Source organism: Lonchura striata, chromosome 6 (genome assembly GCF_046129695.1).
Source record: "Lonchura striata isolate bLonStr1 chromosome 6, bLonStr1.mat, whole genome shotgun sequence".
NCBI classification, from domain to species: Eukaryota; Metazoa; Chordata; class Aves; order Passeriformes; family Estrildidae; genus Lonchura; species Lonchura striata.
This window is the reverse complement of record NC_134608.1, coordinates 21,416,424-21,441,550: the sequence shown is the minus strand read 5'-3', so window position 1 is coordinate 21,441,550 and position 25,127 is coordinate 21,416,424. Positions and strand designations below refer to the sequence as shown.

Here is a 25,127-nt window from a genome sequence, read left to right as displayed (position 1 = left end):
TTTATGAATAAAATTATTTCATATTGATTGAGGTGACCCCAAATAATCTGGAAGCAGTTTAACACAAACTGTATTTTCCAGTACAGTTCATGTGACCTGTAGGGCCTTTGTGTCCATTCTCACAGAGGGACCAGAGTATTTGGTTAAGCTGCTTTGTGGCAAAAGCAGTCATGTGTCTCTGCTGATTATCAGGTGGGACACTGACATTGTGTCATGTCAAAGTGTTTTCTTAGGGAGTGGAGACCAGAGGTAAAAATGGGGACCACTACTAAAAGTCAATGCAATGCTGGAGAAATACTGGTTTATGTTATGGTTAAGTTAATGCAAAAGCTTTTCTGTAAAGTTTGATAAAACTAAACTTGCCATTTTGGCTTGTTACAGATTGAAGTGAAGCATTTCATTGCTAATTCTCTGCAAGGGAAATGGAATTCTCTGTTAAAAAGTCATCCTGATGGAAGCATTCACCCAGCCATACTAAACATATTTATTTCTTGAGATAGGTCTTTTGTACTTGCACAACCTTAGGTGGATTTAAAATACATTGAAATCAGTAAATAGAATGTTATTTGCTAAGTCATTGTCTGATAGACTTTTCAGTGTAATAAGGCTAAAGCCTTAAATGATCAATGGGGCCATCCTAAAATAATTCCTCTCAGCCTTTCATATGAAATTCTTAAGACACTTGACAGTAATCATTTCCTCACTTAATCATCACTGAACCAAGCTTGACAGATTTAGCTTGTGCTTGCTAGACAAATCTGAGATTTCAGGATGCGTTTGGGAGGAGCAAAATATTTTGTAACTGGTGAATGTCTGTATAAGCTCACTACAGGACTGAATGTAATTGATGTCAACTCCAGCTTGTAAAGAAGCTGCTGTGATAATAATTTTTTCATTTTAAGAATTTTTTTAAATTTTATTTTTTTATTTAACTCTCAAGCCTTCATTTGCTAGGGAGGTGATTTGTAAATTTAGGCTCTTCAAATTTGTGAGGTGCCAGTTGTGTTATTATAATGTTTATTCTTCCTTCCTGCGCTTGAACACTACAGGAAAGTCTTTAAATACATAGTTATTTGCTTTTTCACATGTTTCTCTACTCTCCCCTCCCCACCCAATGCAAAATTACAGAAAATACAACTAGAATGGACTGCTAGAGGTTATCTAATCCTTTACATGTCCACTGTCCCAAAACAAAAATAAATGACATCTTTGTGAGTTTTGACAGCAAATTTTTTTGGCCTGAAATTCAAGGTCTCGAGTGATTGTTGCTCTTCAGACAACCTCTTCCAGTGCTTCACTGTTCTTAAATTAAAAAAGCCATTCTCTAACACTTTCTTGCTGTAATTTTTTGCCAATTATTTCTTGTCCTTTTCAGCATGGATACAAAGAAGAGATTGTTCCTTTCTGCTTTGTAGTAGCCTTTTTCTATTTGAACACTTTATAGTGTCTCCTTTCAAACTTCTATTTTCTAGACCCCTGATTATTTTCATTGCTTTAGTCAGGACTCTTTCCAATGTTCCACTATTTTCTTGAAGTACAGTTCTTCAAAGTGAACATGATCTCCAGGAGAGTACAGCACTATCTCTTTCTGTGTCTCCCTACATTCCAGCATGTATCTTTCAACCCACCCAATGAATGATTTTCTATGTGTAGCTAAGTGTTTATTTCTTTTATTTTGTTTTACCTCTGCACTATGCTCAGTGTAGAACAGAGAATTTCCTCATTATTGTATATGGATGAATATTTATAAAGTACAAACAGATCTTCTCTATGTCCTTATATGCAGAAATACATTTAAGGTACAAATTACTTTTCTGAGCTAGCCTGAGGTGTATCTGTGTGGCACAAGTAAGGAACATCACAGCTGGCTGTCTTGGCTTCCCTTGTCCTGCAGCTTTTTTCTTCTCTGTTACTAGGCCAAATGGAGGTTGACTAGAACATAAAATAGAGGAAAGTTCAGTTTGTGCACCTGAATCCACAGTGAAATGCCTTAAACACTTTGCTGTGACTTAAAGGTGAGCTATGTTACTGTCAAATACCAGACAGTTAGTTTTTCCCCTTTGGATTAAAAAAAATCAGCTAGATTTTTAGAAACAGAATGAGGAATCAGAATCTAATTTCTCAGAGTATTTTTTAGATTCAGCAGTAAAGACTAAATATCTCCTTGTATTCACTTACATATTTTGGCTAATGAGCACTTCTGTAAAACCAGTTCCACAATCTCACGCTGGCTGCTGTGATATGAGGAATATACTTCAGAAAATATTGAATTTAGATGCTTTCCTAGAATTTCTTAGAAAAATAATATTTTAAAAAATACAGAAATGATAACTTATTTCCTGTGATCCCTTTCTTCGCTTATTGCAGAACTTGAAGTTTGTGTAGCAAGGAAAGAAGAGGACTTGATGCTTCCATTGCAAGGGAGCTTTCATCTTCAAATCATAGTTCATGCTAAAACCAATTCTACTTAATCTTACTGCTGCCTTTTCTGTAGCTGATGAAACTGCTATGATCTTGGAGGCTACAGAATCTTTCAGCAGCATTTCTCTTTCAACCATACAAAGGTTTTTCTCTCATCTAGACAGTGTCATGACTTTTTTTTTTTTTCCACAAATAAATATGTATAATTTCTCTTGTTCCCACATCATGTTTATCTCAAGATGCAGTTGTGGGGTCTGCAGTGACATCCTGATGGCTGCATGCCTGTGCCTGGCTGTACACAGACTCCACAGCTGGTGCATGTCACCGATGGCCATGTGGCCATTGTGATGTCCCTTTTGGGATCAAAGGATAGTTGCCATCCCAGTGAAGTCCTGGGTCTTCTGTCTCCTCTATCTGTTAAGGAAACATTTTCACTAAATCAGTTGAAGAAATTCCACTCTGCCTTTTTCATTCCAGTTTTGCTGGCACCTTGAAAGCCTTTCTCTTTGTATCCTGCTTTAGGGAATGTTTCTCTGTAACTTCCTAGAAGTCTTTTGAGACTAAATCAATCTCTTTTCTCTTCTGGAATTTTCCACAAAACTTGAAGTTATTCAGAAACCGTAACTGATTTTTAAGGTTGAAAAAAATTTGTAGGGAAGCTTGAAATACTTCTGCCTTATTGTTTAGGCATTCTATTCACCATACTCGTATTTTTAGCTGGAAGTGAAGGAAATTTTCTGTCTGACCATCCAGGAGCCAGACACTCTGGCATCCCAGTTGCAGCACCCAAACTAGGTAGAGATCCCTTTGCAGCTACACGTACCATTCTCACATGGTCAGACAAGGTTTCTTTACCAGCTCAACTCTGGGTTTCCTATAGCAGAATCTCAAATCCCCAGATCCTTAAAATAGTTTAATCTTGGTTCAATAGCTAAAATAACAACTTGAGTTCGGTGCTTCTGAGGAGGGACCCTGAACAGAGGAATCCCTGGGCTTTTGTACCCCCACAGTCAGAGTGCCCCAAAGTCTGGAGTCATTGGCTCCTGTGGTTTCCCTGGGTGTCTGGCTGGCCCACAGGTCCCCGTGTCCTGTGTTAGCCCAAGTGTTGGCAGCTCAGGGCCTCTTTCTTCGGGCTCCTCCCACCCAGAGCTCAGCCTGCTGCTGCAGCTGCGAGCTGAGCCGCCTGCACTGAATGGATTCCTCAACACTGGGTGAACACATAGTCTTTGTTAAACATGATTCCGGTGAAATCTAGACTTGCATTGCTCTAGTCAACATTGCACAAGTCACATTCAAGTCTTGATTAGTTTCAGTTACTTTTCATCAATGTTCAATACATTATTTTACACAAGAGGTAAATTACCTCTGTCAGTGTGTGGGGAATGGTGGTAGTGTTTATTACCTGAATGCAGTTGTCATGCCAGTGGAACGTCAAATATGTTTATACTAGGTATCCACAGTCCACACAGTGCTATTTAAATAACTGTAGGAGCTTTAGTTACTGAAGACTTGAATTTCTTGATATAAAGTCTGTCCCAGACACAAAGTAAAGAAGTGCTGCTAACCCAGTGCATTTGTTTCTACTTGCTTGTCAGGGATAGCTAGGAAAACACAGGTCTAATAAACCAATGGATAAACCATACTTTTTTTTTTTTTTTTTTTTTTTTTTTCCCCTGTAGGAACTTGCTTGGTTATATGTAGATGCCTTTAAAGAAGTTTTAGGCACTAGCCTGAATCTGTTATCCTTTGTGAAAATTTATATGGGCAGCTGGTGAAGGAGTGCAGCCTGGGACAGAAAAAAGCAATATCCAGGGTGCAATAGGTGAACAATCTGGCTGGCCTACAGAGGTGCTCTTCCTAGCTAGCAAAACATATGCAGCCTTCAGGTTATTGCTCTTTTTTTATGATGGTTCATGATGGTAGTAATCTAATTTGCCAGGCTATTGGCAGCCATTCCACTTTGGAGCATGCCTGTGTCCAGCCTGTACTGAAAATCATGTTTCCTGCTTAATAACACCCACTTGGAGAGGAATTTTTATATTGGCTACTGGCCAAACTTAGCACATAATTTTCCCTCCTTTTTTGTTGCTCTCTTGCTATCTGCAACTTCACTTGATTGCAGAGAGATGCTTTTCATCATTGTGAAAAGCCATCTGATTAGAGCTGTCATTAGCCCATGAGTGAAACTTATTAAGAATTTTAGCTGGAGAAATTCCTTGAATGCTTCAGAATTGCAGAGTTGCCATTTTAAAGAAACCTCAAAACTAGATTGTGAATTTGTTTTAGCTCTTCTTAAAACAAGCTCTTCCTTCTCAGCAGATTTATAGGAAACATGTGTATATTTTTTCCCCTCAGAGTGTTTTAGATGTAATGAAATTCTACTGTTGATTATCAGGACCATGTGTATCTGGACTATCTCCTTCCTGACCGTCCATTTATACTAGTCTAATTCATTAAACAAAGGCATTGAATGGTCAATATACCCTTGTTAAAGTGTATTTAGAAACAGTCCCCATGGGAAAGGAAAAAACAATTGTTTTCATTATTCTTGTTTCATTTTTGCAATATAAAGTGATTTTAAGATTGGAGAAATGAAGGTTACTTTTCAAAAGCTCTGTGCATAGCTTTTGCTAATAATTTTCATCCCTTTGCTTTTCCACCTTCATTCCCAAAATAAAGATGGCTATGTCTGTATCAGGAATCATGTCATTGACTCCATTAGCCCTTCTCTGGTATGCATATCAGATATGAGGTTTGATATGTATACCATTATGATATGGTATGCATATCAAACCTCATATCAGGGATGAGTTCAAGCTTGTGTCTGTTTCAACAGGCAAGACTGGCATTGTTCAGAAGGCACCTGACATAAATCGAGAAGCCTATGAGCACTGCTTTCATTGCTTTGCTTACTTCTCATTTGCTTTTGAAGCCATGTGTGGCCCTAGAAGACTGTCCTAGAGAGGAGCAGCATTCTGAGACAGTCATGGCCTCATTTGAATTTAGAGGACTGGGTTTCAGTAGGTATTTTGGCATATACTGAGGGGCCTTCAAGTTAGCTCAGAGGTTGCTCATAAAAGGAGACTACGAGGTAGGAAGTGCTATGCAGATGGTAGATTCTACTGCTGGCAGAAACCATGCTCAGTGAAACATGACAATGTATCTTTTCTGACTTGCAGCAGGTGATTCTAAGAAACTATTTCTTGAAGCTTATATATTTGAGTTATAGAATCAGTTTTTTTGTCCAAGACTTTTTTCTTGCCTTCCTTTTTAGTGGAAGGTTTTAAGGTAGAGCCCCAAACGTGTAAAAATGTAAAAAAATCTTCCCTGAAAATACTGATGACAAGTCAGACCAGAATTGACAATAGCATCTTCTCCTTTACCAGGAAGAATTAGCAGCTGGGAAGATGTGCATCATCTGTCATGCAAACTGCACTGAAGCCTCTGTTGATTTCATTAAAACACAAAGATTCATGGGTTATGAGGCCAGAAAGAGCCATTATGATAATCTAGGCTGATTTGCTGTATAATTAATTCCTGTCTCACTATGTCTTTTAGAGAAAGCAGGATACTATTTTAATTTAAAATTTGCCAGTAGCAGAGAACACACTATAACCTGTAGTAAATTGTTTCACAAGCAAATTACCCTAATGTAAAAATAAGTCATAATATTTTAAAATATGAATTTCTCTAACTTCAGTCTCTAGCCCCCAGATCTCATTGTCACATGCATTGAAGACCACTCTCTTGCCAAATTCCATTTTCTGCACAGGTACTTGTAGATTGCAATCGAATCACATTTTAACCTCTGCCTGTTAAACAGACTGAATTTGAATGTTCTCCACTATGGGACATGCATGCCAGTCATTTGATTATATTCCCTCCTCAGTCTTGAACCTTTGGTTTAACAATTGAACTGCCATTATCAGAATCTGACTTAACATTTCTCTGTTCCTGCCAAGTATTCATATTGGCTTTACACCCAGCCATTATTTCTGTCCTTTCCTTTTATTGTTATGTGAGTTCTGGTGTACTTGATTATACGTCATGATGCTGATGTCCAAATGTGTCTGTCAATAATACTTCAAGTCACCTATGGAAACACTTGCACTTATTCCATAAACATAGGTGCCTTTTTAGATTTCTCAAGTTAGGTGTTTTGTTCTGGGCTTTTTAAAAAGAAAATAATTTAGAACGACCTTTGAATAACAGAGATTCAGATTAGGGTGGTTATATTTCTTTTAAAGATTGAATTCAGAACTCTCTTGTGTCTATTCAACAGCCTTTGTCATCTCCCCAGGTCTTCCTTTGCACTTGCTTTCTTAGTGTCTTCATTCTTGGCCTCAGATTCTTCATTGCTAGTCACTTTCTTGATTACAACTAACTTTATGTAATTTTTTTCTGGTTCCTTTGAAGGCATTCTGCCTCAAGGGTTCTCCAGCTGTGGTACTTGTATGATCAACAAAACACAAAGCAGTCAGCATCATACCTCAAATAAACTGAGAGACAAACCCTCTGCATTTTCCTGGAAAAGATGAGACCTGTTACTCAAGTATCAAATACATCAAAGAGGGAGATGTAGCCTGTACGTGGCTTGGGTGCGTGTGGGAGCTGCTAATGTGCATATGATATTCCCCTTACCAGCAACTCACAGAGATAGCTGAAAACAGATCAGAGTCATGGCTAGATACAACCCAGCACCACCCATCAATCATGTAGGGTACTGTGCTACCTGTCTGCTCCTCTCATGTATGGGAAGACTGGGTCAAGATGCAGTTTAGAGGAGTGTTGGTTTGACTAGTTGTTAGTGGTATCCTATAAGGGCAGCTCTCCTTCCTTAGAATCATTAAAGCCACAGCTCATTCAGGTCTGGCATTCTCTTGCTCACCAAAGCAACTTCATGCTGTGGTGAAACCAAAAGTGCAGTGGTGCACCAAAATCACAAGCCCTTGTGGGCCTGAAGAATGGTCAATCCCTGCACCTAGTATGGTGTCTTCAATAGTGGAGGGTGCAGGTGCTATTTAGGGGGAGCACATGACCATGGCTGCTGTCAGTGCTGCATTCCCTTACATTCCTGCAGCACTCACTGCTGTTGGTTTACAATTGCTAGAAGATGCACTCCTTCCTTTTTCATTCAGTATCAGTTTGTGGACTTGCTGTCTGTTGTTATTTTTGGTTCTTTTTGTGTCTTCTGTTGCACCCTACTTCCATGACCTCCCCTGGCAGCAAGTTCCAGAGGTTCACTACCCTCTATGTAAATAAGTACTTCTAAAAATCAATTTTATACTGATTTCATACAAGTTTCAGTAAGTGCCTCTAACTCTGTTATTGCTGGGTTTGGCAAAGAGCAGTTCTATACTAACCTTCTCCATCTTCTGTAAACTTCAATATTTTTCTCAGTCCTCTCCAAATATGAGCTTGGCCTTTTCAGTCTATCCTCATAAAGCATCCTGTTCCATTCTTTTTGTTGCTCTATTTATTTCCTCTTTCTCCTTGAGAAGCAGTGACAGGACTTCATGCAGTGCTTAGAACAACACTCTGACTGAGGTGCAACTCTGTCTGGGAAGAGAGAAGGCTCTAATGCACCCCCTTGCTGTGTCAGTGGAAGGAGGTGTATGGTCTCTCTAATGAGAGCATTTGACATGATTAATCTGTAGAATAATACTACTACAGTCTCATAAACTTAAAATGAATTTTTTCCCTGTTGCAGATATTAATAGCCTTGATGTTTCTGATGCCTGTGTGAAGGCAGAGCATGTTATTGGAGCAAAACCAGTTACTGTGGGTCAATACTGTCCTCTGCTGGGAAGAGCTAGAGCTTTGTGCCATTTCTCCAAATGGAATTTAACAGCTGGCTTCTTCTTTCACTCTGTTTTGCCTTTGCAACAGGAAAATCTGACTACATTGGAGAAATTCTCCTTTAATGCTTAGAGAATGCTGAAATTTTTTTGATGGCTATGAATGTATTGAATCATGATTTAATTTATTTTTTCATCTTGAAGTTAACTAATTTATAAGCCTATCCTTCATTCTTTCTCTCATTTGTCTTTTAATATTTACCGCATACACATTTTTCTGACTTTCCTGTCTTAATAGTAGAAGTAACAATGTGTATCTCCTTTCCCTTCTATTTTTGTAGCAAATTGCTGACAGCTCATCCTGATAAGATTTTGAAAGCAGAAATCAAAGATGTGTATATATATGCTATATGTGACAGACAGAAAGTATTTTAGAATAATAACTCCTTAGAAGAAATTAGAGTCTTCAAGTATCGCTGAACAAGAATTCAATAAAAATTGTGCTACTTGCAGAAGTGGTTTTACTTGCTGTACATGCCAGCTCTGCATTTAGCAAGCATGGAAGGGAATTGAGAAGAAGTACAGTTTACAAGTATTCAAATTTTGTGCCTTCTCCAGTTCCTGCCTCTGTGAGAATGGCATGGGGCAGAGAAGAGCCTGCTTTCCAGGAATTCATTCTGTACCTGAGAGAAAGAGAAGAGTAGGAGAAGAGTAGGAGCCAGACATGCTCAGGAGTGCTTGCCTGTCTGAGACTCTTCTCTTGGCTAATTTCAATCCATGTAGCAAGAATAGATCCCAGAGTTCTGGTCCTTAACCCAGAGAAAGTGAGAGTCCAGACACTGAAAATGTACAGGGTTTTTTGTTTTAGCACAAAAATTGTTGGTTTCTTGAAGTAAGGGTAAACTATAGAGATATTTCAATGGCAAGTTTGTGTAAGTAGTGATCTAAGATTTCTTAGAGAAATTTTAAGTATTTTTTATTTTTTCTTCAAGACCCACAGGGCAATCACTAATAGTTCACAACTTGCTGAAAGTTTTTTGCGTCTCTCTCCTGGTAGTTAAGTAGGTTATAGGAATAATAGAGAAATGACAGTAGTACCAAGTTCCCTGCTGTGGCTAGTAGAGATGGACATGGAGGTTACACTTTGTTATGTATTTTGTATGGGATTTATGCAAATATAACAGTATGATACCAGACGCACACTGGATTTTATGTACAGAAGATTTTACAGCCAAGTGGGCCTGTGGTAGAGTTAATTGTTCTCACTGCCCTTCAGTTAAATATTATCTTTTGACTGCTTATCTGATCTATAGTCATTGCCAAGTGCCCATTGCTGTCATTTCTATACACTCTTCTGGTTCAACTCACTCCCTCTGTCATGATGTTAGACTCTTGCACCCTCTACTTTCCTCGCCCCACTGCCTTTTGGGAAAAGTTTATCTCCCATGGCTGAGAGTAATTGGGGTATTTGTATTGTATGCAGCATTGATGTATGATACTTTTCCTTGTGTCTGGCAGGTTGTTTATAAGAATAATGACATTCGTCTGGAGCTGTCTCGCTTGGCACGGATTGGTGATACTAAGATGAAGATCTATGGGGAAGTGAAATTCATATGTGAAAATGTGGCTACACTGGATCCCATCAGCTTTGAGACACCTGAGGCCTATATTAGTCTGCCTAAATGGAATACCAAGAGGATGGGCTCTATCTCATTTGATTTCCGAACCACTGAACCCAATGGACTGATCCTTTTCACCCACGGCAAGCCTCAGGAGAGAAAAGATACCAGAAGCCAGAAAAATACAAAGGTAGACTTTTTTGCAGTTGAGCTTCTAGATGGAAACCTCTACTTGCTGCTGGACATGGGCTCTGGGACCATTAAAGTCAAGGCCACACAGAAGAAAGCCAATGATGGAGAGTGGTATCATGTGGATATTCAACGAGATGGAAGATCGGGTAGAGTTATAACTTTTTCTTAAATAGATTCATATTTCAGATTCAGACTTGGGGCTATGTATTAATTCTCAGAACATTCAAAATCTATTAGATATGAATCACCTCCTTAACAAAGTGTTATTCCAGTGGTGTTTATCCAGCAAGGCAAAATGTGAATGGTTTTCATTAAATGTTTTCATTAAATGTGTAGTGTGAATTTTGAATAGCACATCACAGAGGTAATCTATTAATGTTTTATTCACAATCCTCCAATATTCTGGACCTATATTTGCAATTGCATGCATAGTTATTATGATGATTTCTTTCTTGGTAAGGTTTAAGGTCCTCCAGTACCACTGTTCTCAGTTTGAGAAATTCTTCCTGATCTAACTTGGGTTTCTGCATTTGGGATCTTGTTGTGAGAAAAATAAGAGTAATGGGCATAACCAGTAATAAAATTATGGCAACAGATCAACATTTTTATTCCATTCTGTTTGTTTTAGTATCCTGTAGTTTTGAGTTAGGTTTCATTACTGTTTTGAATGACAGATTCTAGTCTTAAAATCTGAGACAATATTCAGTGGATGTTTCTTTTCTTTCTTTGCAGCTTCTCATTTTCAAATATGGGTTTTACTTTATTTCTAAAAATACACCTACCATGCAATTGCCAAGAGATATTTTTGTTGTTTCCAGTGCTGAATATCAAGCTAACATACTACTCTGAAATTGTGGAGGAAAAAAAATTCTCAGTTACTCTAGCTTCATCTAGAGAATTGTACAATTGTAGTTCAGTTTTTTTCTGAACCACTGGTATCTCAAAACCTTCACTTCAAAAGGAATTTTACTTACATTTGCCAGTGGATTTGAGATTTGTCTGGTGATCTCCTGATGATAGTTTTAGGTCGCTAATTTTATGTTTCCAGTTGCTGAATACCATCAGTATAGGGAATGGAGTGCTAGAATTTTCTTCCCTTGGTTTTTTAAAAGAGCTGACTTTGAGATACCATGGAATGCCTAGCTGTTTCAACATGTCTTTGCCTGAAGCTATGTTTTCCTTTGATGATATGAGTAGTTTCTTTGTATTTGGCATGGTGCTCTGCTTGGACTTAATATGTGCGTTTTATATATAACTATATATATATATAGTTATATATTGCTGTCTCCTAAAGACATTGATAGGAACATTTTACAAAGGAAGCCATAAATAAATAAATGGAGCTTTGATTTCTTTAGAATTGCTAAAATGTAATTAACTTCCAGGGGCAAACTCAATTAGTTGTATTTCATGCTGACTTCAGTTTTGCTTACTCACTTGGGGACTATCTCATCCCTGAAGAAGCAGCTGCAGAGGGAGAAGAGACAGGAATGACACAGGCTCTATGCAAAGAATGTTTGCAAAACCCTACCAAGAGGGATATGTGTAAATTTGGACACATTCACAGGAGGGTGTGGCACATTGCTGCTTGATGGATGACCCTGTAGGATTGACTTGTTTGTCACTTGGCAGGGAGGTTTATGATATTCTGGACACTGATTAGAGGTATCAGATTTTGAAACATTTTTCTCAACAAGAAAGAATGTGTTCGTATGATGTCTTGTCTTCTTTTTTTTCTTCTTTTTCTTTAGTTCACTTCTCGGAATGAATACTTAGTTGATGATCCTAATGACTGATGTCTTGTGTCTTGAGAAAACCAGGATATTTGCATTGATTTCTTCACATTGTACCTCAGTCACTATTATACAATGATGCTTCGGATAAGTATGAGAAAGGAGTTTAAGACTTCGAGGAGTTCTTGTTCAGTCTTTGGCTTTTCTTCCACATGTGGACTGGAGACTGGTTACACCTTGAAGATATTTTCCCCCCTAGTATAGATTGCTATAATTCAGAAACAGAAACAATTAATTTACTTAATGATTGGTATAAACACCCTTTTGAGTTTAATGAGCAAGTGACCTGCAAATTATGATTCTCATTACTAAAGCAGCAAGGCCTATGTTAGGTGTCATCTCTCTTTGTTTTTTCCCCATTTTCTAACAGTCCAAAACTTCAGGTTCTGCTGATCTAAAATAGCCTAAAAATCCAAATATTCACTACCGCAGTGCACTAAGGCAGGGAAGCTTGGCAGTCATGCTCAGATAACCTCTGGCATCTCTAGTCCCCTTAGGCTTTGTGTATGCTTTGGTTTGTGTTGGCTGCCAGAGCCAAAAAAATGTTTTTCTCTTTCTACTCTGACAGAAGCTGGCAGCATGTACATGGACACCTAACGTCCTGTAACCTTTCTGTCCTTTGGGAAAGCTCCCACCAGGTTCACAAAAGCTGTCACAGTTTCTAGCTGGGGAACAGTGAGCATTTTACACAGGACAATATTTTCAGGTAGTCATCAGCTACAAAACATACATGACTTCCCAACTGATCAGACACTAAAAATCTTACTAGATGGTTTGGTTTTCAGTTGTATCAGTGCACTGTTTGATGTGCCTGTTCTGCCCTCAAGGGGTGTTTTGGTCTGTTCTTCGGTCCAGCACAAAGAGGAGATGGCATTGCAGAGGAGGTACTTAGATACTTCTGATTTCTCAAGATGGACTTGGATCTACTCTAAGCAGAATGGAAAACATGGTATTCTGAAGGGAAAAAAAAAAAAAAAAGGGTGTCAGCTTATGCCAGTGTGCCTTTCTTGGATCACTATAGAATTTCTCCATCTCAGCAGCTTGGTCTTAAAAGTGCTGTTCATCCAAACTAGTGCTATCTCCTTGCAGGAGTTACTGCAGGGTACAAAACACTCAGAATATTTAGGTTGCTGTCTGGCCTATTTTTTGTTCATCATCTCACCATCTTTCTCCAATTATCCAATATTTCTTGTCTTTTAGGGGGTTCTTTACCTTTGTGGCATTCGCACATGTTTGTTCTCTTCACAGTAGCAGCTGTCTAGAGCTCCTCCAGTGTTTTGGTTCTAAGCTTTAGAGTAATATGTACTCTACAGGCTGCTTTTGAGAAATAGCAGTGGAGATGCTGGAAGGGGAGTTGTGTTCCCATGGCTCTGTGACATGCTGGCTGTGTGACAGTGTGTATATTGTCATATTTTCTCTTTCCTTATTTTATAAAAGAAAAAATGCCTATGGTGCTCTGCTTGTTGATGCAAAATGATTCATCAAATTACTGTGGTTCTCTTTGAGCCTTTAATTTATAATGCCTCTGTTGCTTCTGACACTGCTTCCTCCAATATTATTCCTCAATTATTATGGAAAATCACACACATGGAATACCTTGTGTCTGTATCATGCAGTTCTCTAAGAAGATACCTCTAACAACTGATGAAAAGGTGAGTGTACTTTCTCACAGAGCCAATAGATAGAGTTAACTCTATTAACTCTTCTTCCTTATTGTAGGGTGTCTGATAAAAATCCAATGATGTGGAATTAATCTTAAAGCTTGGATAGTGTCTCTGAAGACAGACTGTCTTAATGACAAGGCAATTCGATGTGATGATTTATAGCTAGGGAGAGTGAATTGCTGATTTTTAGATGAGTGTCTAGTGGGCAGATATCCCTATCACAGAAACTGCTGAATGCTCTTCAGAAGAGTGCACTGTTCTGGAATGTGAGAGATGTGCATTATGTTCCCTGTTTTTCTGTGGACACACTGTCTGACCTTAAACAAGTCACTTTGTTTTTCTGTACCTATTTTACATGTTCTGGTTATATTTATGTATTATATGTTCTGATTATTTTGTGAGCTGGGTCAATTTCTTGAAATACATGTGAATTACCTCAGTGCACTATGCCCATATTTGATTTGGAGCATATAGAAGCTATCACAATTTTAATAACACCTGTTGTTCAGATATAAGTTTGTCTCTGCCTTTCTCAAGTTTCCTGTATAAAATGGAAACTAGAAAACTTGCTTTGTAAAGCATACAGTTTTTTAATTTGGAACAAACTTCTGAAGATTTCTAGTTCAGTCTAGACTTTCTTCAGGGTCATATGCAGTTGAACTTTGAATGCCTTCAGTCTGGTAAACCTCTCTGAGGTTTCTGTTTCTGTGTTTGACCGCTTTTGTGGCGAAAAATGTTCTTTTCTGTGGAGTTGGAGATTCCCTTATGTTGTGACTTAAGAATGGTACTCTTCCATTCAGTGGTCCCATTGAGACTCTGCAAACCACATGCTCACTTGCTTCCCTTGGCCATGACCCTCCCAGCTACTGCGAGAATTACCTCTGTTCTAGCTGGAACCAGGGCACCTTACTGCAGCTCTTGTCTCTTGCCACTACAAGTTCAGTGTTAATTCATGTTCAAGTTGTCTCCAGGTCCTTTTCTGCAGAGCTGCTCCTTAGCCAGCTTGTCACTAGCCTGTACTTATGTGTGAGGCTTTTGTGACTCAGGTGTAGGACTTCCTATTTATTGGTTTTGATTTACATCAAACACTGCTATCAGTCCTTTGCTCCACCTTGCAATGCTTTCTCTATATGGTAACTCAGTGCTTCCTCCAATGCATCAGCCATTCTCTCCATGTCACTTACAAATGTGTCTGTATTGGTCCATCATCCAGGTCCAGATATGGAGGTACTGATGGAGTGTTTTCTGAAAAAGCTATGTAGTGGGAATTAAAATGCTTTTGCATATCTTTTTTCTCTCTAGTCTTTATGCCAAACTCCTGTGTGTTCTCAATAAGTTTTTGCTTTGCTGGACGAATACCACTGAGTAATGCTCAAATTTTACATGCTATTATTTATCTATTGAATTATTATGCTTCTGACTTTCTAATGCAATTTGGGATACAGATGCATGATCAGTCGCTGCATGGAAGCACTGTGGATCAGGAGGAGGGGGAGCTGTGTGAAAGACACAGTTAGAATGCCATTTGGGTAGGAAAGAATCTTCACTCTCCAATGCTGAGCCTTAAACCTCACTTAGTTATTGGAAAAAAATGAACTAAACTGAGTCTGTAGTTGAAAGTGTTGATGTTTACTTATCTTCCTCATTTAGGTACTATATCAGTGAACAGCCGACGCACCCCGTTCACTGCTAGCGGGGAGAGTGAGATCCTAGATCTGGAAGGTGACATGTACCTGGGTGGGCTGCCCGAGAACCGGGCAGGACTCATCCTTCCCACAGAGCTCTGGACAGCAATGCTGAACTACGGCTACGTCGGCTGTATCCGAGACTTGTTCATTGACGGACGAAGCAAGAACATCCGGCAGCTGGCAGAGGCGCAGAATGCCGCCGGAGTCAAGTCCTCCTGCTCCCGCCTCAGCACCAAGCAGTGCGACAGCTACCCGTGTAAGAACAATGCAGTCTGCAAGGATGGCTGGAACCGCTTCATTTGTGACTGCACTGGCACTGGCTACTGGGGTAGAACATGTGAGCGAGGTAAGCTGTGCTTTCTGACTTCAGTTACACAAAGCTGAAGAGCAAGAACAAGAACAAAATCCAGTGTTCCCACAAGACTCTCCCCTGCCCTTGTTGGTCTTCCCAATGCTAAGTTCCATTTTCCACAGCAGGAAAACTGTCTTCTCTGATTGTTTCCTTCCAGTCTTTTCCACCCTTGTTTTATTAACTTAATTGGCCACTTCCCACCCTAAGCCTTCTGATGATCTTGTCTTCAGGTTCCCGAGTTTCTTTAGCTGAGTATGGTTTGTCTCCTGAGGTGGAAAATACAACTGCATGTGAGAAGTCTCAAATTACTAGAAACTGTACCAACTGTGAGCTTCAGTTACGGAGATTTTTCCTGCACAGGAGAGACGATGAATCCCAGTTCTATCTGGACTTCCTCTTTTTTTTGTCTAGTAGAATTTCGTTGATGGCTATTTATAAGTAAAGCCATATTGGGATAGTGTTAAAACAGCACGTCTTCAAGTTCATCTATGGTAAGGCAAATCTGCAGGAGATTCATGGGAGAGTCTCTGCATCTTATTGATACTCATACAGAATTATGATTTAAAGACATGTGATTTGGAGATATGAAGCCCAGCTGATGCTCATGTAGGCAGGCTAATTTTCTATGTGTTATAGATCATATGGGAAGGATTTACTAATGGAAGATATTTGAACTATGTATTTCTCAATTACATAGGTGGTTCCATTAATTGTTGTTATCTTTATTATGCTAGTGCCGCCATCAGAATGAGATAGGTGAGTGGTTTTACAAAAAAATATGGGGCTAAGATCAGTTCCAAAAAAACCCCCACCTCCCTAGAGGACGTTTTCTTACATTTAAACCATTCTTTCTGTTAATATTTGGCCATTAGCACTGCATTCAGGCTAAACTGCATTCACAGTATACCCAAGAAATAACTGTAAACCATTAGCAGAATCTTAGGGCTTTCAGTCCCTTTTTTATATCACCTCACTTGGCACCATGGTGAGAGCATGTGCCTTAGAACTCAAAATTCAGATGTTTTTGAACTTGTGCTATAAATATGTGAGCAACACCTTTCCCACTTAGTGCATTTTTTAATATTAATCATAGTAGCATGCTGCTTACGAGTTAGAACATGAAATTTATCTACAGTACATAAAATATTAGGCATAATTGAGATTTGCAATTCATTCACTCTACAGAGGATTCTCTTCATTGCAGAAATTTTTTGTTAATGCCCAAAATTCTTCCTATATGGATGGGATTTTTAGATTTTCAAGTACAAGATCTGTGATTATTCAGAAAACTGCTCACAGCCAGAAATTCATTGCATGCTGCCCTAAGCAGGAATAGTAGTTAATTGCCAGTAGGCCTTAAAACAGCTGAAGCATCAACACTGCCATCCGTGCTGGGGGAAAATGGGTGAAAATGTAAGATTCATGGGCATCAGCTATGCCAATGTCAGCTCAGCAGTTCTCTCTTTTGACTACCTGGGATTTGAAAATTCTGGAAAGCATCAGATAGAAGTTTTCTCAGCCATAGCCTTGGGAATTGTTTTGGCCAGTTGTGTGATTAGGTTTTGTGAAAACATGATAAAAGGAAGAGTTATAATAAATTCATTGTTCTCCCAAGAAATGGCATGTATGTTTGCCTTTGGTCTCTATTTAGTATTAGGAGTCACCAGCTCTGTGATTTGGGGATTTGTGGAGCCTGTTTCATGTCCATCTCCTAGACCTGGCTCTCAGAAGAGAATCCAAAGCTAACAGTGACATAAAGAACAGGGTTCATGTCATGCACCTTTATATATCGATGGCATTAGCTTTTTCTACTTTTTTTTTAAGTGAAAAGAAATCAGTAGGTTAAAGGCATGTAAGCATTTTAATTTGGGAGAAATGAATATCAAGTCAGGCCTGTGCTCTGATGTGCATCAGTTTGAATTACAGTTATGATACAGTTATGAATTAATGTCTAGTATGGGAAGTTGAGGTCATAATAAATATGTGTTAGAATTAGAGTATATTTAAGGTTAACAAACTGTGATGAAACAGTTCAGGACAGTAAAAAATATGTATGCAAAGGTCCTAATCCTGAGAAACTAATATTGTCTGTAACTAGAAACCACAGACCCATTGCTTGTTTAGTCCCAGTGTCAGGCAAAACATGGCATTATAATGCTAGATGCTCTTTGGAAATGTGAGAAGCAGCTCACAGGGAGTAAATATTTGAGGCTGGATACATGAAAAAAATAATACAAATTGAAGAGCATTTGAGTCCAGAATATTTATGTGGTGTTATGTAGGAGCTTCATACTGCTCTGATATAAATGCTTAATGTCTAATAACTGCCTTAGTGCCCACTGATTTTGTATCCATGAACAAAAAGCATTGCAGGCAACCAATGATACTTTCATTTTTCTGGTCTGACACCCAAAGATTATTTCACATCCTGATTACATCTGGTCTGTGATCCTAACACTGTTGGAAAGAGAAAGGTTGAGATGGAGACTGGGAGGGTAATCAAAGTGAGGGATTCTGCCATGCTATGATGGCACTGCAGCGTAGTGACTGATGAGCTGCCACAGGACTGGGGGGCAGCCAAGCTGTTGCATAAGGGTAGGGATGAAGAAGGAGCAGGCTAGATCTTCTAATATGGGACAGCTACTGGCCCCCTTTTCCAGTTTGCCATTTCACTCTTAATTGTTTTCTTACACTTCTGTCGTTCTATAAGAGGAGAGTAATTCCTGCAGCCCAAGATGTATGATAGTGTTAAGGGGCAGGGAAGCCTAGAATAAAGAACGTCCTGTGCCTGGTGACTATCAGGAAAAACAGTCTTTATCACAGAGCAAAGTGCATACTTAACGTTAGTTTAAGTACTAAAAATAGGAAGGACATACATTCAATTCTTGGAAGAGAAGCAGATAATCAATTTGTTGATGATAAAGTCTATCTCCCACCTTCCAGGTATAGGATTTCTACATTTATAATGCTGTATTTCTCATAAATTTTATGTGATATGAAGGACATTATACATTTAAAAGGGACTAAAAGGGATGTTGATTGTGTCAGTCAGAAAAGAAGTCTGCATTCTATTTATTCATGGCGAACCAATACAAATACATAGTATTCAGTATGTCACTTGTATCTAAAGCCTGTGGGAGTTTGCCTTGTTAGTGAAATAACACCTCTGTATATTCAGCCAGCTACACTGTATGCAACATAGACTTTGGTTACAGTGGTCTTCTCAGGCAGTACTTTTCTGCAGATAGAGAAACCTGGCTGTAATGGAGCTTGACAGGGAAGAGAACTGCTGCCAAGGCCTCAAATTCATTCTTACAATTCCAGTATTTAGTCATTACTTCAGTATTGGCAGTGATGTTTGCAGACAAAGGTGTTAGCAGTCTGAAAGTGTCATAGTTTCTAGTAATAGTAATGTAGTTTCTCCTTGACACTACAAGTTGGTTGTTGAAATTTCATGGAAGAGATGGGGCAAGACATGGCAAAGACCAGATTGTTCTTTCATGGGCTGTAAGGGCTCAGTGCCAGGCTGTGAGGCTGAGCAAAGGCAGCAGCAAATGCTGGCAGTTAGCTTGATATGGTCCCCATTTCACACCTTCCTCCAGAGACCATGATGACCAGGTAACACACTGTTATTTTCTTAAATCCTCGTTTCTTATTCTCTGTCACCTTTCCATAATGGTTCTCTACTAAGCAGTCTAACTCAGTTTGACTATAGTAAAGAAAGGAAAGAAATAGAGAAGAAGCTAATAGACAGGACACAATTCCTCCTGCAAGTGATACTCTGACTGCCTTGCAATGTGGTAATGATCTCACCTCCCCCTGCTCCCTGAGCTCTCTTGCACTGCTGTTAAATACGGTGAAGAAAAAGATTTAATCATGCCAGAAAGACTCCTAAACTTAATTTAGTTTTGGATAGCTCTTATATGAATCACAGGCACAGTGAAGTGGATTTATGATGAAAATTATAATTGCAAGTGCATGCTGAGACTTTGTACTGAGTTTGCTAGTTTTGGGTTGTGGCGTGCTGGGCATTAGGGAAAAAAAAAACCAAACCTTGGTGCTTGTACTGTTGGTAGTACTGAATCATTCTTGCATCCTAGAGTTTTAGAAAGAGTAGAGTACCAGAGAAGAGTGTCTGCAGTGCAGCTTCTCTCTTTTGAAGTACCTTGTTTCAACAGGTCTGCTATTCTGCTGGTTAGTTTGAAATAAAGGATTTAAAATATCTGAAATCCCATGGGAATGCTTCTCAAATGCTTTCTGATCATCAGATGCAGGGCAAACTTTGAGGCAATTGACAAAAAGTTTCCTCGAATGTGATGGATACCATGCTTCCTCCTCTTGCATGTAAGCTGCTTGTCCAAACTCAACCTAAGAGAAATCAGGGTGAGTTGCAAATCTTGTCAGCAAAGGCTGGAGGACTGTTGCAGACATGCAGGAGAGCAGGAAATGTGGGTTTGTGTAGTAGCTGTAAAAGATTTTTGGTGGGTCTTTTTAAGTACTTAATGTCTTCTTTACCCTTTGCCTTGCAATTTGTGAGTGTTGACATCAGCTGCATCAGGTCATTGCAACTCCCTGCTAATTGCACTTAAGATGTTGGAGGTAGGAGCTGGTATCTGGCTCATGGAGGATGATGTACTACTTAGCTGTGATTAGAAAGTACCCTGGACTTTTCTGAAAAGGATCTCAAAGCCCTGGCAGGAGGAAGAGAATGTGAGTTGTATTCAAATTATCTGTTTTCTGTAGCTACAGTGAAAATATCTTGGGCTCAAAAGGATGCATGAGGTCGGGTAGATCTTGAAAACTCTCTGCACCCTTTCCTTCTACTGAAACACTGTGAGAGTGACTGCAGAAGACAAGAGCCCAGGAAGTACACAAAGCAAAAGACAACTGAAAATCAGATCATTTTAGGCCAGTGAGAATCAAATGTTGTTGATCACTCACTTTTTAACATTTTCTCCTACTTAAATGATGTGATTGTAGTTTGCTTGGATTTTTTTTTTTTTTTGAAGAAGTATATAGTATTGGGAAAGGCAGGTTGATATGAGACTTCTGATCATTTAAGGCTGAAATAAAAGATGTTGAGATTTAGATTTTAAATCTCAAAAGGTATTTGCTCAGAATTGGACACAGCCCGAGTCCTTTCCAGGGGAAAGGGGAGGAAAAAAAGGCTTGTTCCAGACATCTCCTTTGCTGAGCTGCATTCAGTGTTTATTGCAGAAAGACAGAAATATCCCATTCTGATTTTTCCAAGGGCTGGAACAAGTGCTCATTTCTATTGCCTCACAGATGGACAGCCAAAATCCTGGGCAAAGCTGCCTTCTTTTGTATTTTGTGGTAAACTCTCTGTGAACAGCAACACATCTGCTGTTAACAATGATGATGTTGAGCACAGTTCTGCACATTTTATTACCTGCCAAGTACCTGTGCAGCAGTGTTTACTAAGAGAAGTTGAATGACAATACACTTCTTCCCATTATGTGTGCAATGAAAGGAGATGTTGCAAAATTACTGGTAATAAGAAATGCCACAGAACCATTTACTAGACAGGATAAGTACTGTATACTTTGCTGTCTCAAGCACAGGTAGCAGGTTAAATCTATTTTTAATTTCAGTGAAGATACTTGATGATAATCACATCTTAGAAGATCTGTTCAAAGCATCTCATAAGTGTTGATGCTTTTTTGCACTGTCCAGACCTTCTGAGCATGCAGGGAAATGCTAGATAACTGCTGAGAATAGATTTTCCTGTAGGACTGATGGTTCCCAGGAGAGATGGACACATAGGAGAAAAGTCTTTGCTGCAATGTTTTTAATTCTTTTAATTCTTGCTAGATCATGAACAAAGACTTAAGAAAATCAAAACATCAGAATAATTATTTTGATTGTATGTTATAAGGTAAGATGCTAGAAAATAGGTCTGTTCTAGACTTCATCTATTCACTGACTTACTAGTACCAGTTAGGTCCTATTGTAGAGTTTCCCAAATTATTGCCAAGCTGCAGAAAAAAAATTCCATCTGAATTTAGCAAAAACAATTCATACAATCCCTTCACACCCATCTCAATTTGTTTCTCACTAATTTTATGGTAAAATCTTCATTAAACATGATCTGAAGAATGTTAACTTTCCTAAGAGCATTTTATGTGAGAAGTTAATTTTCTCACTTGCCATCAATCCATTCATAACACCTGTGGCTGATCCCTTTATGGCTGGCCCAGACAGCTACTACAGTGGAAGATGCTGTTCACAGTCCTGCTCAGGAAATACCTGACTTTATGTGATTAACTCCCTTGTATCTCTCCTTAGAGACTGACTGTCAGACCAGAAGTCTACTGTTTGTTGTACAACTGCTTATTATTATTCTGCCTATTAGGCTTTTATGTATCCTCCATCTTATAATTCTTTCCTTATCTTCTATCAGATAACATCTGTGCTAACATTCAAACAATTTCCAAGATGCTCATTAGATGTTGTGCTAGCTCCAATAAGGACTGTGCAGACAAGATGGGCTTATAAGGGAAGAGAAACAATATTAATGAATAATTTAAAAGTGTCTCACTTTTGTGGATTTATACTGTGATCCTTACCACTTATTATAACTTTTTTGTCTGTAGATATATACATTCAGTCAAAAGCCACTCTGAATAGATGTGCTTTCCAGGACAAGTAACTGCATTTGTTGCACTCCAGTGCCTTTGTGATATCCTCAGTACAGAAGAGTGTGCAGTTAATTCTGCAGTCAGGGTGATTACATCTGCTTGGGAAAATACTATTTCATGGGTTTTATGCTGTTGAACTTTAACTTTGAAGAGTCTCATTGATGTGACAATCTCCAACAGCATCTGCCGAGCAGCTGGAAAATCTGAGACCATATAAGAACCAACTGATTGTCTCTCCTATATAGTATAATGTTATGGGTATGATTTTTTTATCCATGTGTTCCTCCTGTTTCTTCATCCTGATTCCATCATCATATGCTTTTGAAATTTAAGGCCACTCTTGACTTCCGTTTTGCATGTGAATTTGTTATACTCCAGGTGCTCTTCATCTCATCTGAATATGTTAGTTGGTGGCACAGAAGAAGATAATTTCTGCTGTTTTTCTCTAAACTTCTGTACTTCTGGCTGTTTACTGCTGAGCATAGCTTTCATAAGGTCCTTCCAGTTCAAGAAATACGATAACTCAGAACTGTATGATTTTGTGTACTGTCAACTCTTGTAAAGAACACTAGAACAGCAACAAAAATAGATGTTGCTGGGTAGGTAAGATCTTTTGATTAATGCTTTCAGAGCATGATACTTTTATTAGTTTAGGCCTCTTCTACAGGACCAGTATTATAGTGATATTTTTGTTTCTCTTCTGGTTTATAAATGACAGTTCAGAACAATGGTTTCTCCTTAATGTAAGCCACAAAATAAGTCAAGGCACAAAGTGTTACTCAGATAACTCTCAGATTGAAGGGCAGCTTGTCACAGCAGGTCAGTTTTACCTGAATATCAGTGTCATGGTTTAACCTCAGCCAGCATCCAAACCCCAAGAAGCTACTCGCTCCTCCACCAGCAGGATAAGGGAGAGAATCAGAAGGCTAAAAGTGAGATAACTCACAGGTTGAGATAAAAACAGCTTAATAGGAAAAGGAAAAGCCACGCATACAGGCAAAGCAAAACAAGGAATGCATTCAGCACTTCCCATGGCAGGCAGGTGTTCAGCCATCTCCAGGAGAGCAGAACCCTGTCACATGTAACAGTGACTTGGGAAGGTAAGCACCATCACTCCAAATCTCTTCCCCTTCCACTCACTTTCTATTCTTTGCATGATGTCACACGGTCTGGAATATCTCTTTGGTCAGCTGGGCCACCTGTCCTGGCTGTGTCCCCTCCCAGCTTCCTGAGCACATTCAGCCCCCTCCTTGGTGTGGCAGTATGCACAGCAGAGAAGGTTTTGGCTCTGTGTAAGCCCTGCTTAGCAATAACAAAAACTTCTCAATGTGCTAAACACTGTTTTCCACACAATTCCAAAGCATAGTCCCACACTACTCATTGTGAAGAAAATTAACTCTACCCCAGCAAAAACCAGCACACAGGGGAAGGCAGATTTTAGTAAAACTTAGATAATTTGAAGAGGTAATTCATCATGAAAGAAGAAAAATACATTTTTACCTTTTAATGATTATCTTTCCCAGGTTACTCCCTACAAGACACATGATGGTGTGTTATGATTCTTCCCCACAAAGACACAACACAGGTTTTTGTTAATAGATCCTTTTGGGTGGATTACAATGAAAGGACACTGAATGGTCAGTGCTTGAAAATTTGCATATATATATATATATATATATATATATATAGGGTTTATTTTGAAACTATTTAGTTGCAATGGAAAGCAGGTATGTAGCAGTTTTGGTTATTATTATCTATAGTAATACAGCAGCATGAAAGCATAAAAATATTACTTAAGAAAATGCATAGGGAAAAGAAAGAGAAAGTATAAGAGTAAAAAGATACGTTATCACCATCTGTAGATTCTGTTTTTTAAAATAGCGGTCTTGATCTATCTTGATCTGTTGGGGGATTGGGGAAGAATCCAACAAAACACAAAGTTTAATAGGTAAAGTACACCCTGACTTTGTGGGAATATTCAGATACCTCCTCTGGGAGAGGAGATTTCAGTCCTCTGGTGGAAGGGCACAGAAATGAGTCTGGGGGTGCTTTGAGGGTCTTTGATGATTTATGTTCCCTTCTCAGCTGTCTCTGATATTGATAGGTCTAAGTGTGAATGTGACCGTCCCCTGGAGGAGGGGTTGGGATGTGTGCAGGAGGACAATGCATGATAAAAGACACCATCCTGTCTCCACAATGTCTGCCTCTGATCAGCCTCAAAGCCTGGTTTGCAGCCTCCAGGCAGAGACAGTTTACCCCCTCTGTTTTATGCAGACTAGCCATTACACACCCAAAAGTTCCTCTCCTTCCTCCAGGGGTGCAAACCTGCCTCAGCACTGTGGTGCCTCCCTAAATGGGCAAATGTTTTGAGTCAGTAATCATTAATAGTCGAGTCTCACAGCATGTTACATGCATGATCCAGAATGGACGTAGTATGAATATGCACCACATCTGTTGTGATTTGTCAGGTGTCCAGAGACTAACTGATGACACTAGGTTCAAGAATTGCTTCAGACTACCTCTGTCTTTGAGTCTCTTATAGCTTAGTGGCTGAACTCAGTCCCTGTGACTAAATACCCTACTTCCTTTCCATACCCTCCAATCAGACCATTTTGTGTTTCTGCTGAGACTGCCAATTGTCCTTACAATTAAAGGGAATATCTTGATGGAAGAAGCCAGGATGAAGTAGATTCATTTGTCATGAAAAATTATTTCAAATATTTAAAATTACTATATAAACCTTGGAGATGTTATCTGTGAAATTAGCTTTCTCTATCTCCCTGCTTTGCCCAGTCAAAGCCATCGTGCTTAAAGGCAGGCACCGGCACAGTGCATTTTCTGTCTCATTTCTTTTCCTCTATTCATCTCAGGGGGAGAGGAAAGACTTGGCATTCATGACACTCCCTTAATTGACTCTTTCTGCATGTGGAGATAGGCAGTC

At 39.1% G+C, this 25,127-nt stretch overlaps 1 protein-coding gene across 7 annotated transcripts in view; it reads left to right on the top strand.

Moving 5' to 3' along the window:
• NRXN3 (neurexin 3) overlaps positions 1–25,127 on the top strand; it is a 963,379-nt gene that overhangs the window by 287,010 nt on the left and 651,242 nt on the right. For all 7 annotated transcript variants that reach the window (XM_021542850.3, XM_021542849.3, XM_077784015.1 and 4 more), the window contains exons 8-9: positions 9,738–10,176; positions 15,138–15,521. In XM_021542850.3, coding sequence (XP_021398525.1) covers positions 9,738–10,176; positions 15,138–15,521 — 823 coding nt within the window. The remainder of the gene's footprint in view (positions 1–9,737; positions 10,177–15,137; positions 15,522–25,127) is intronic.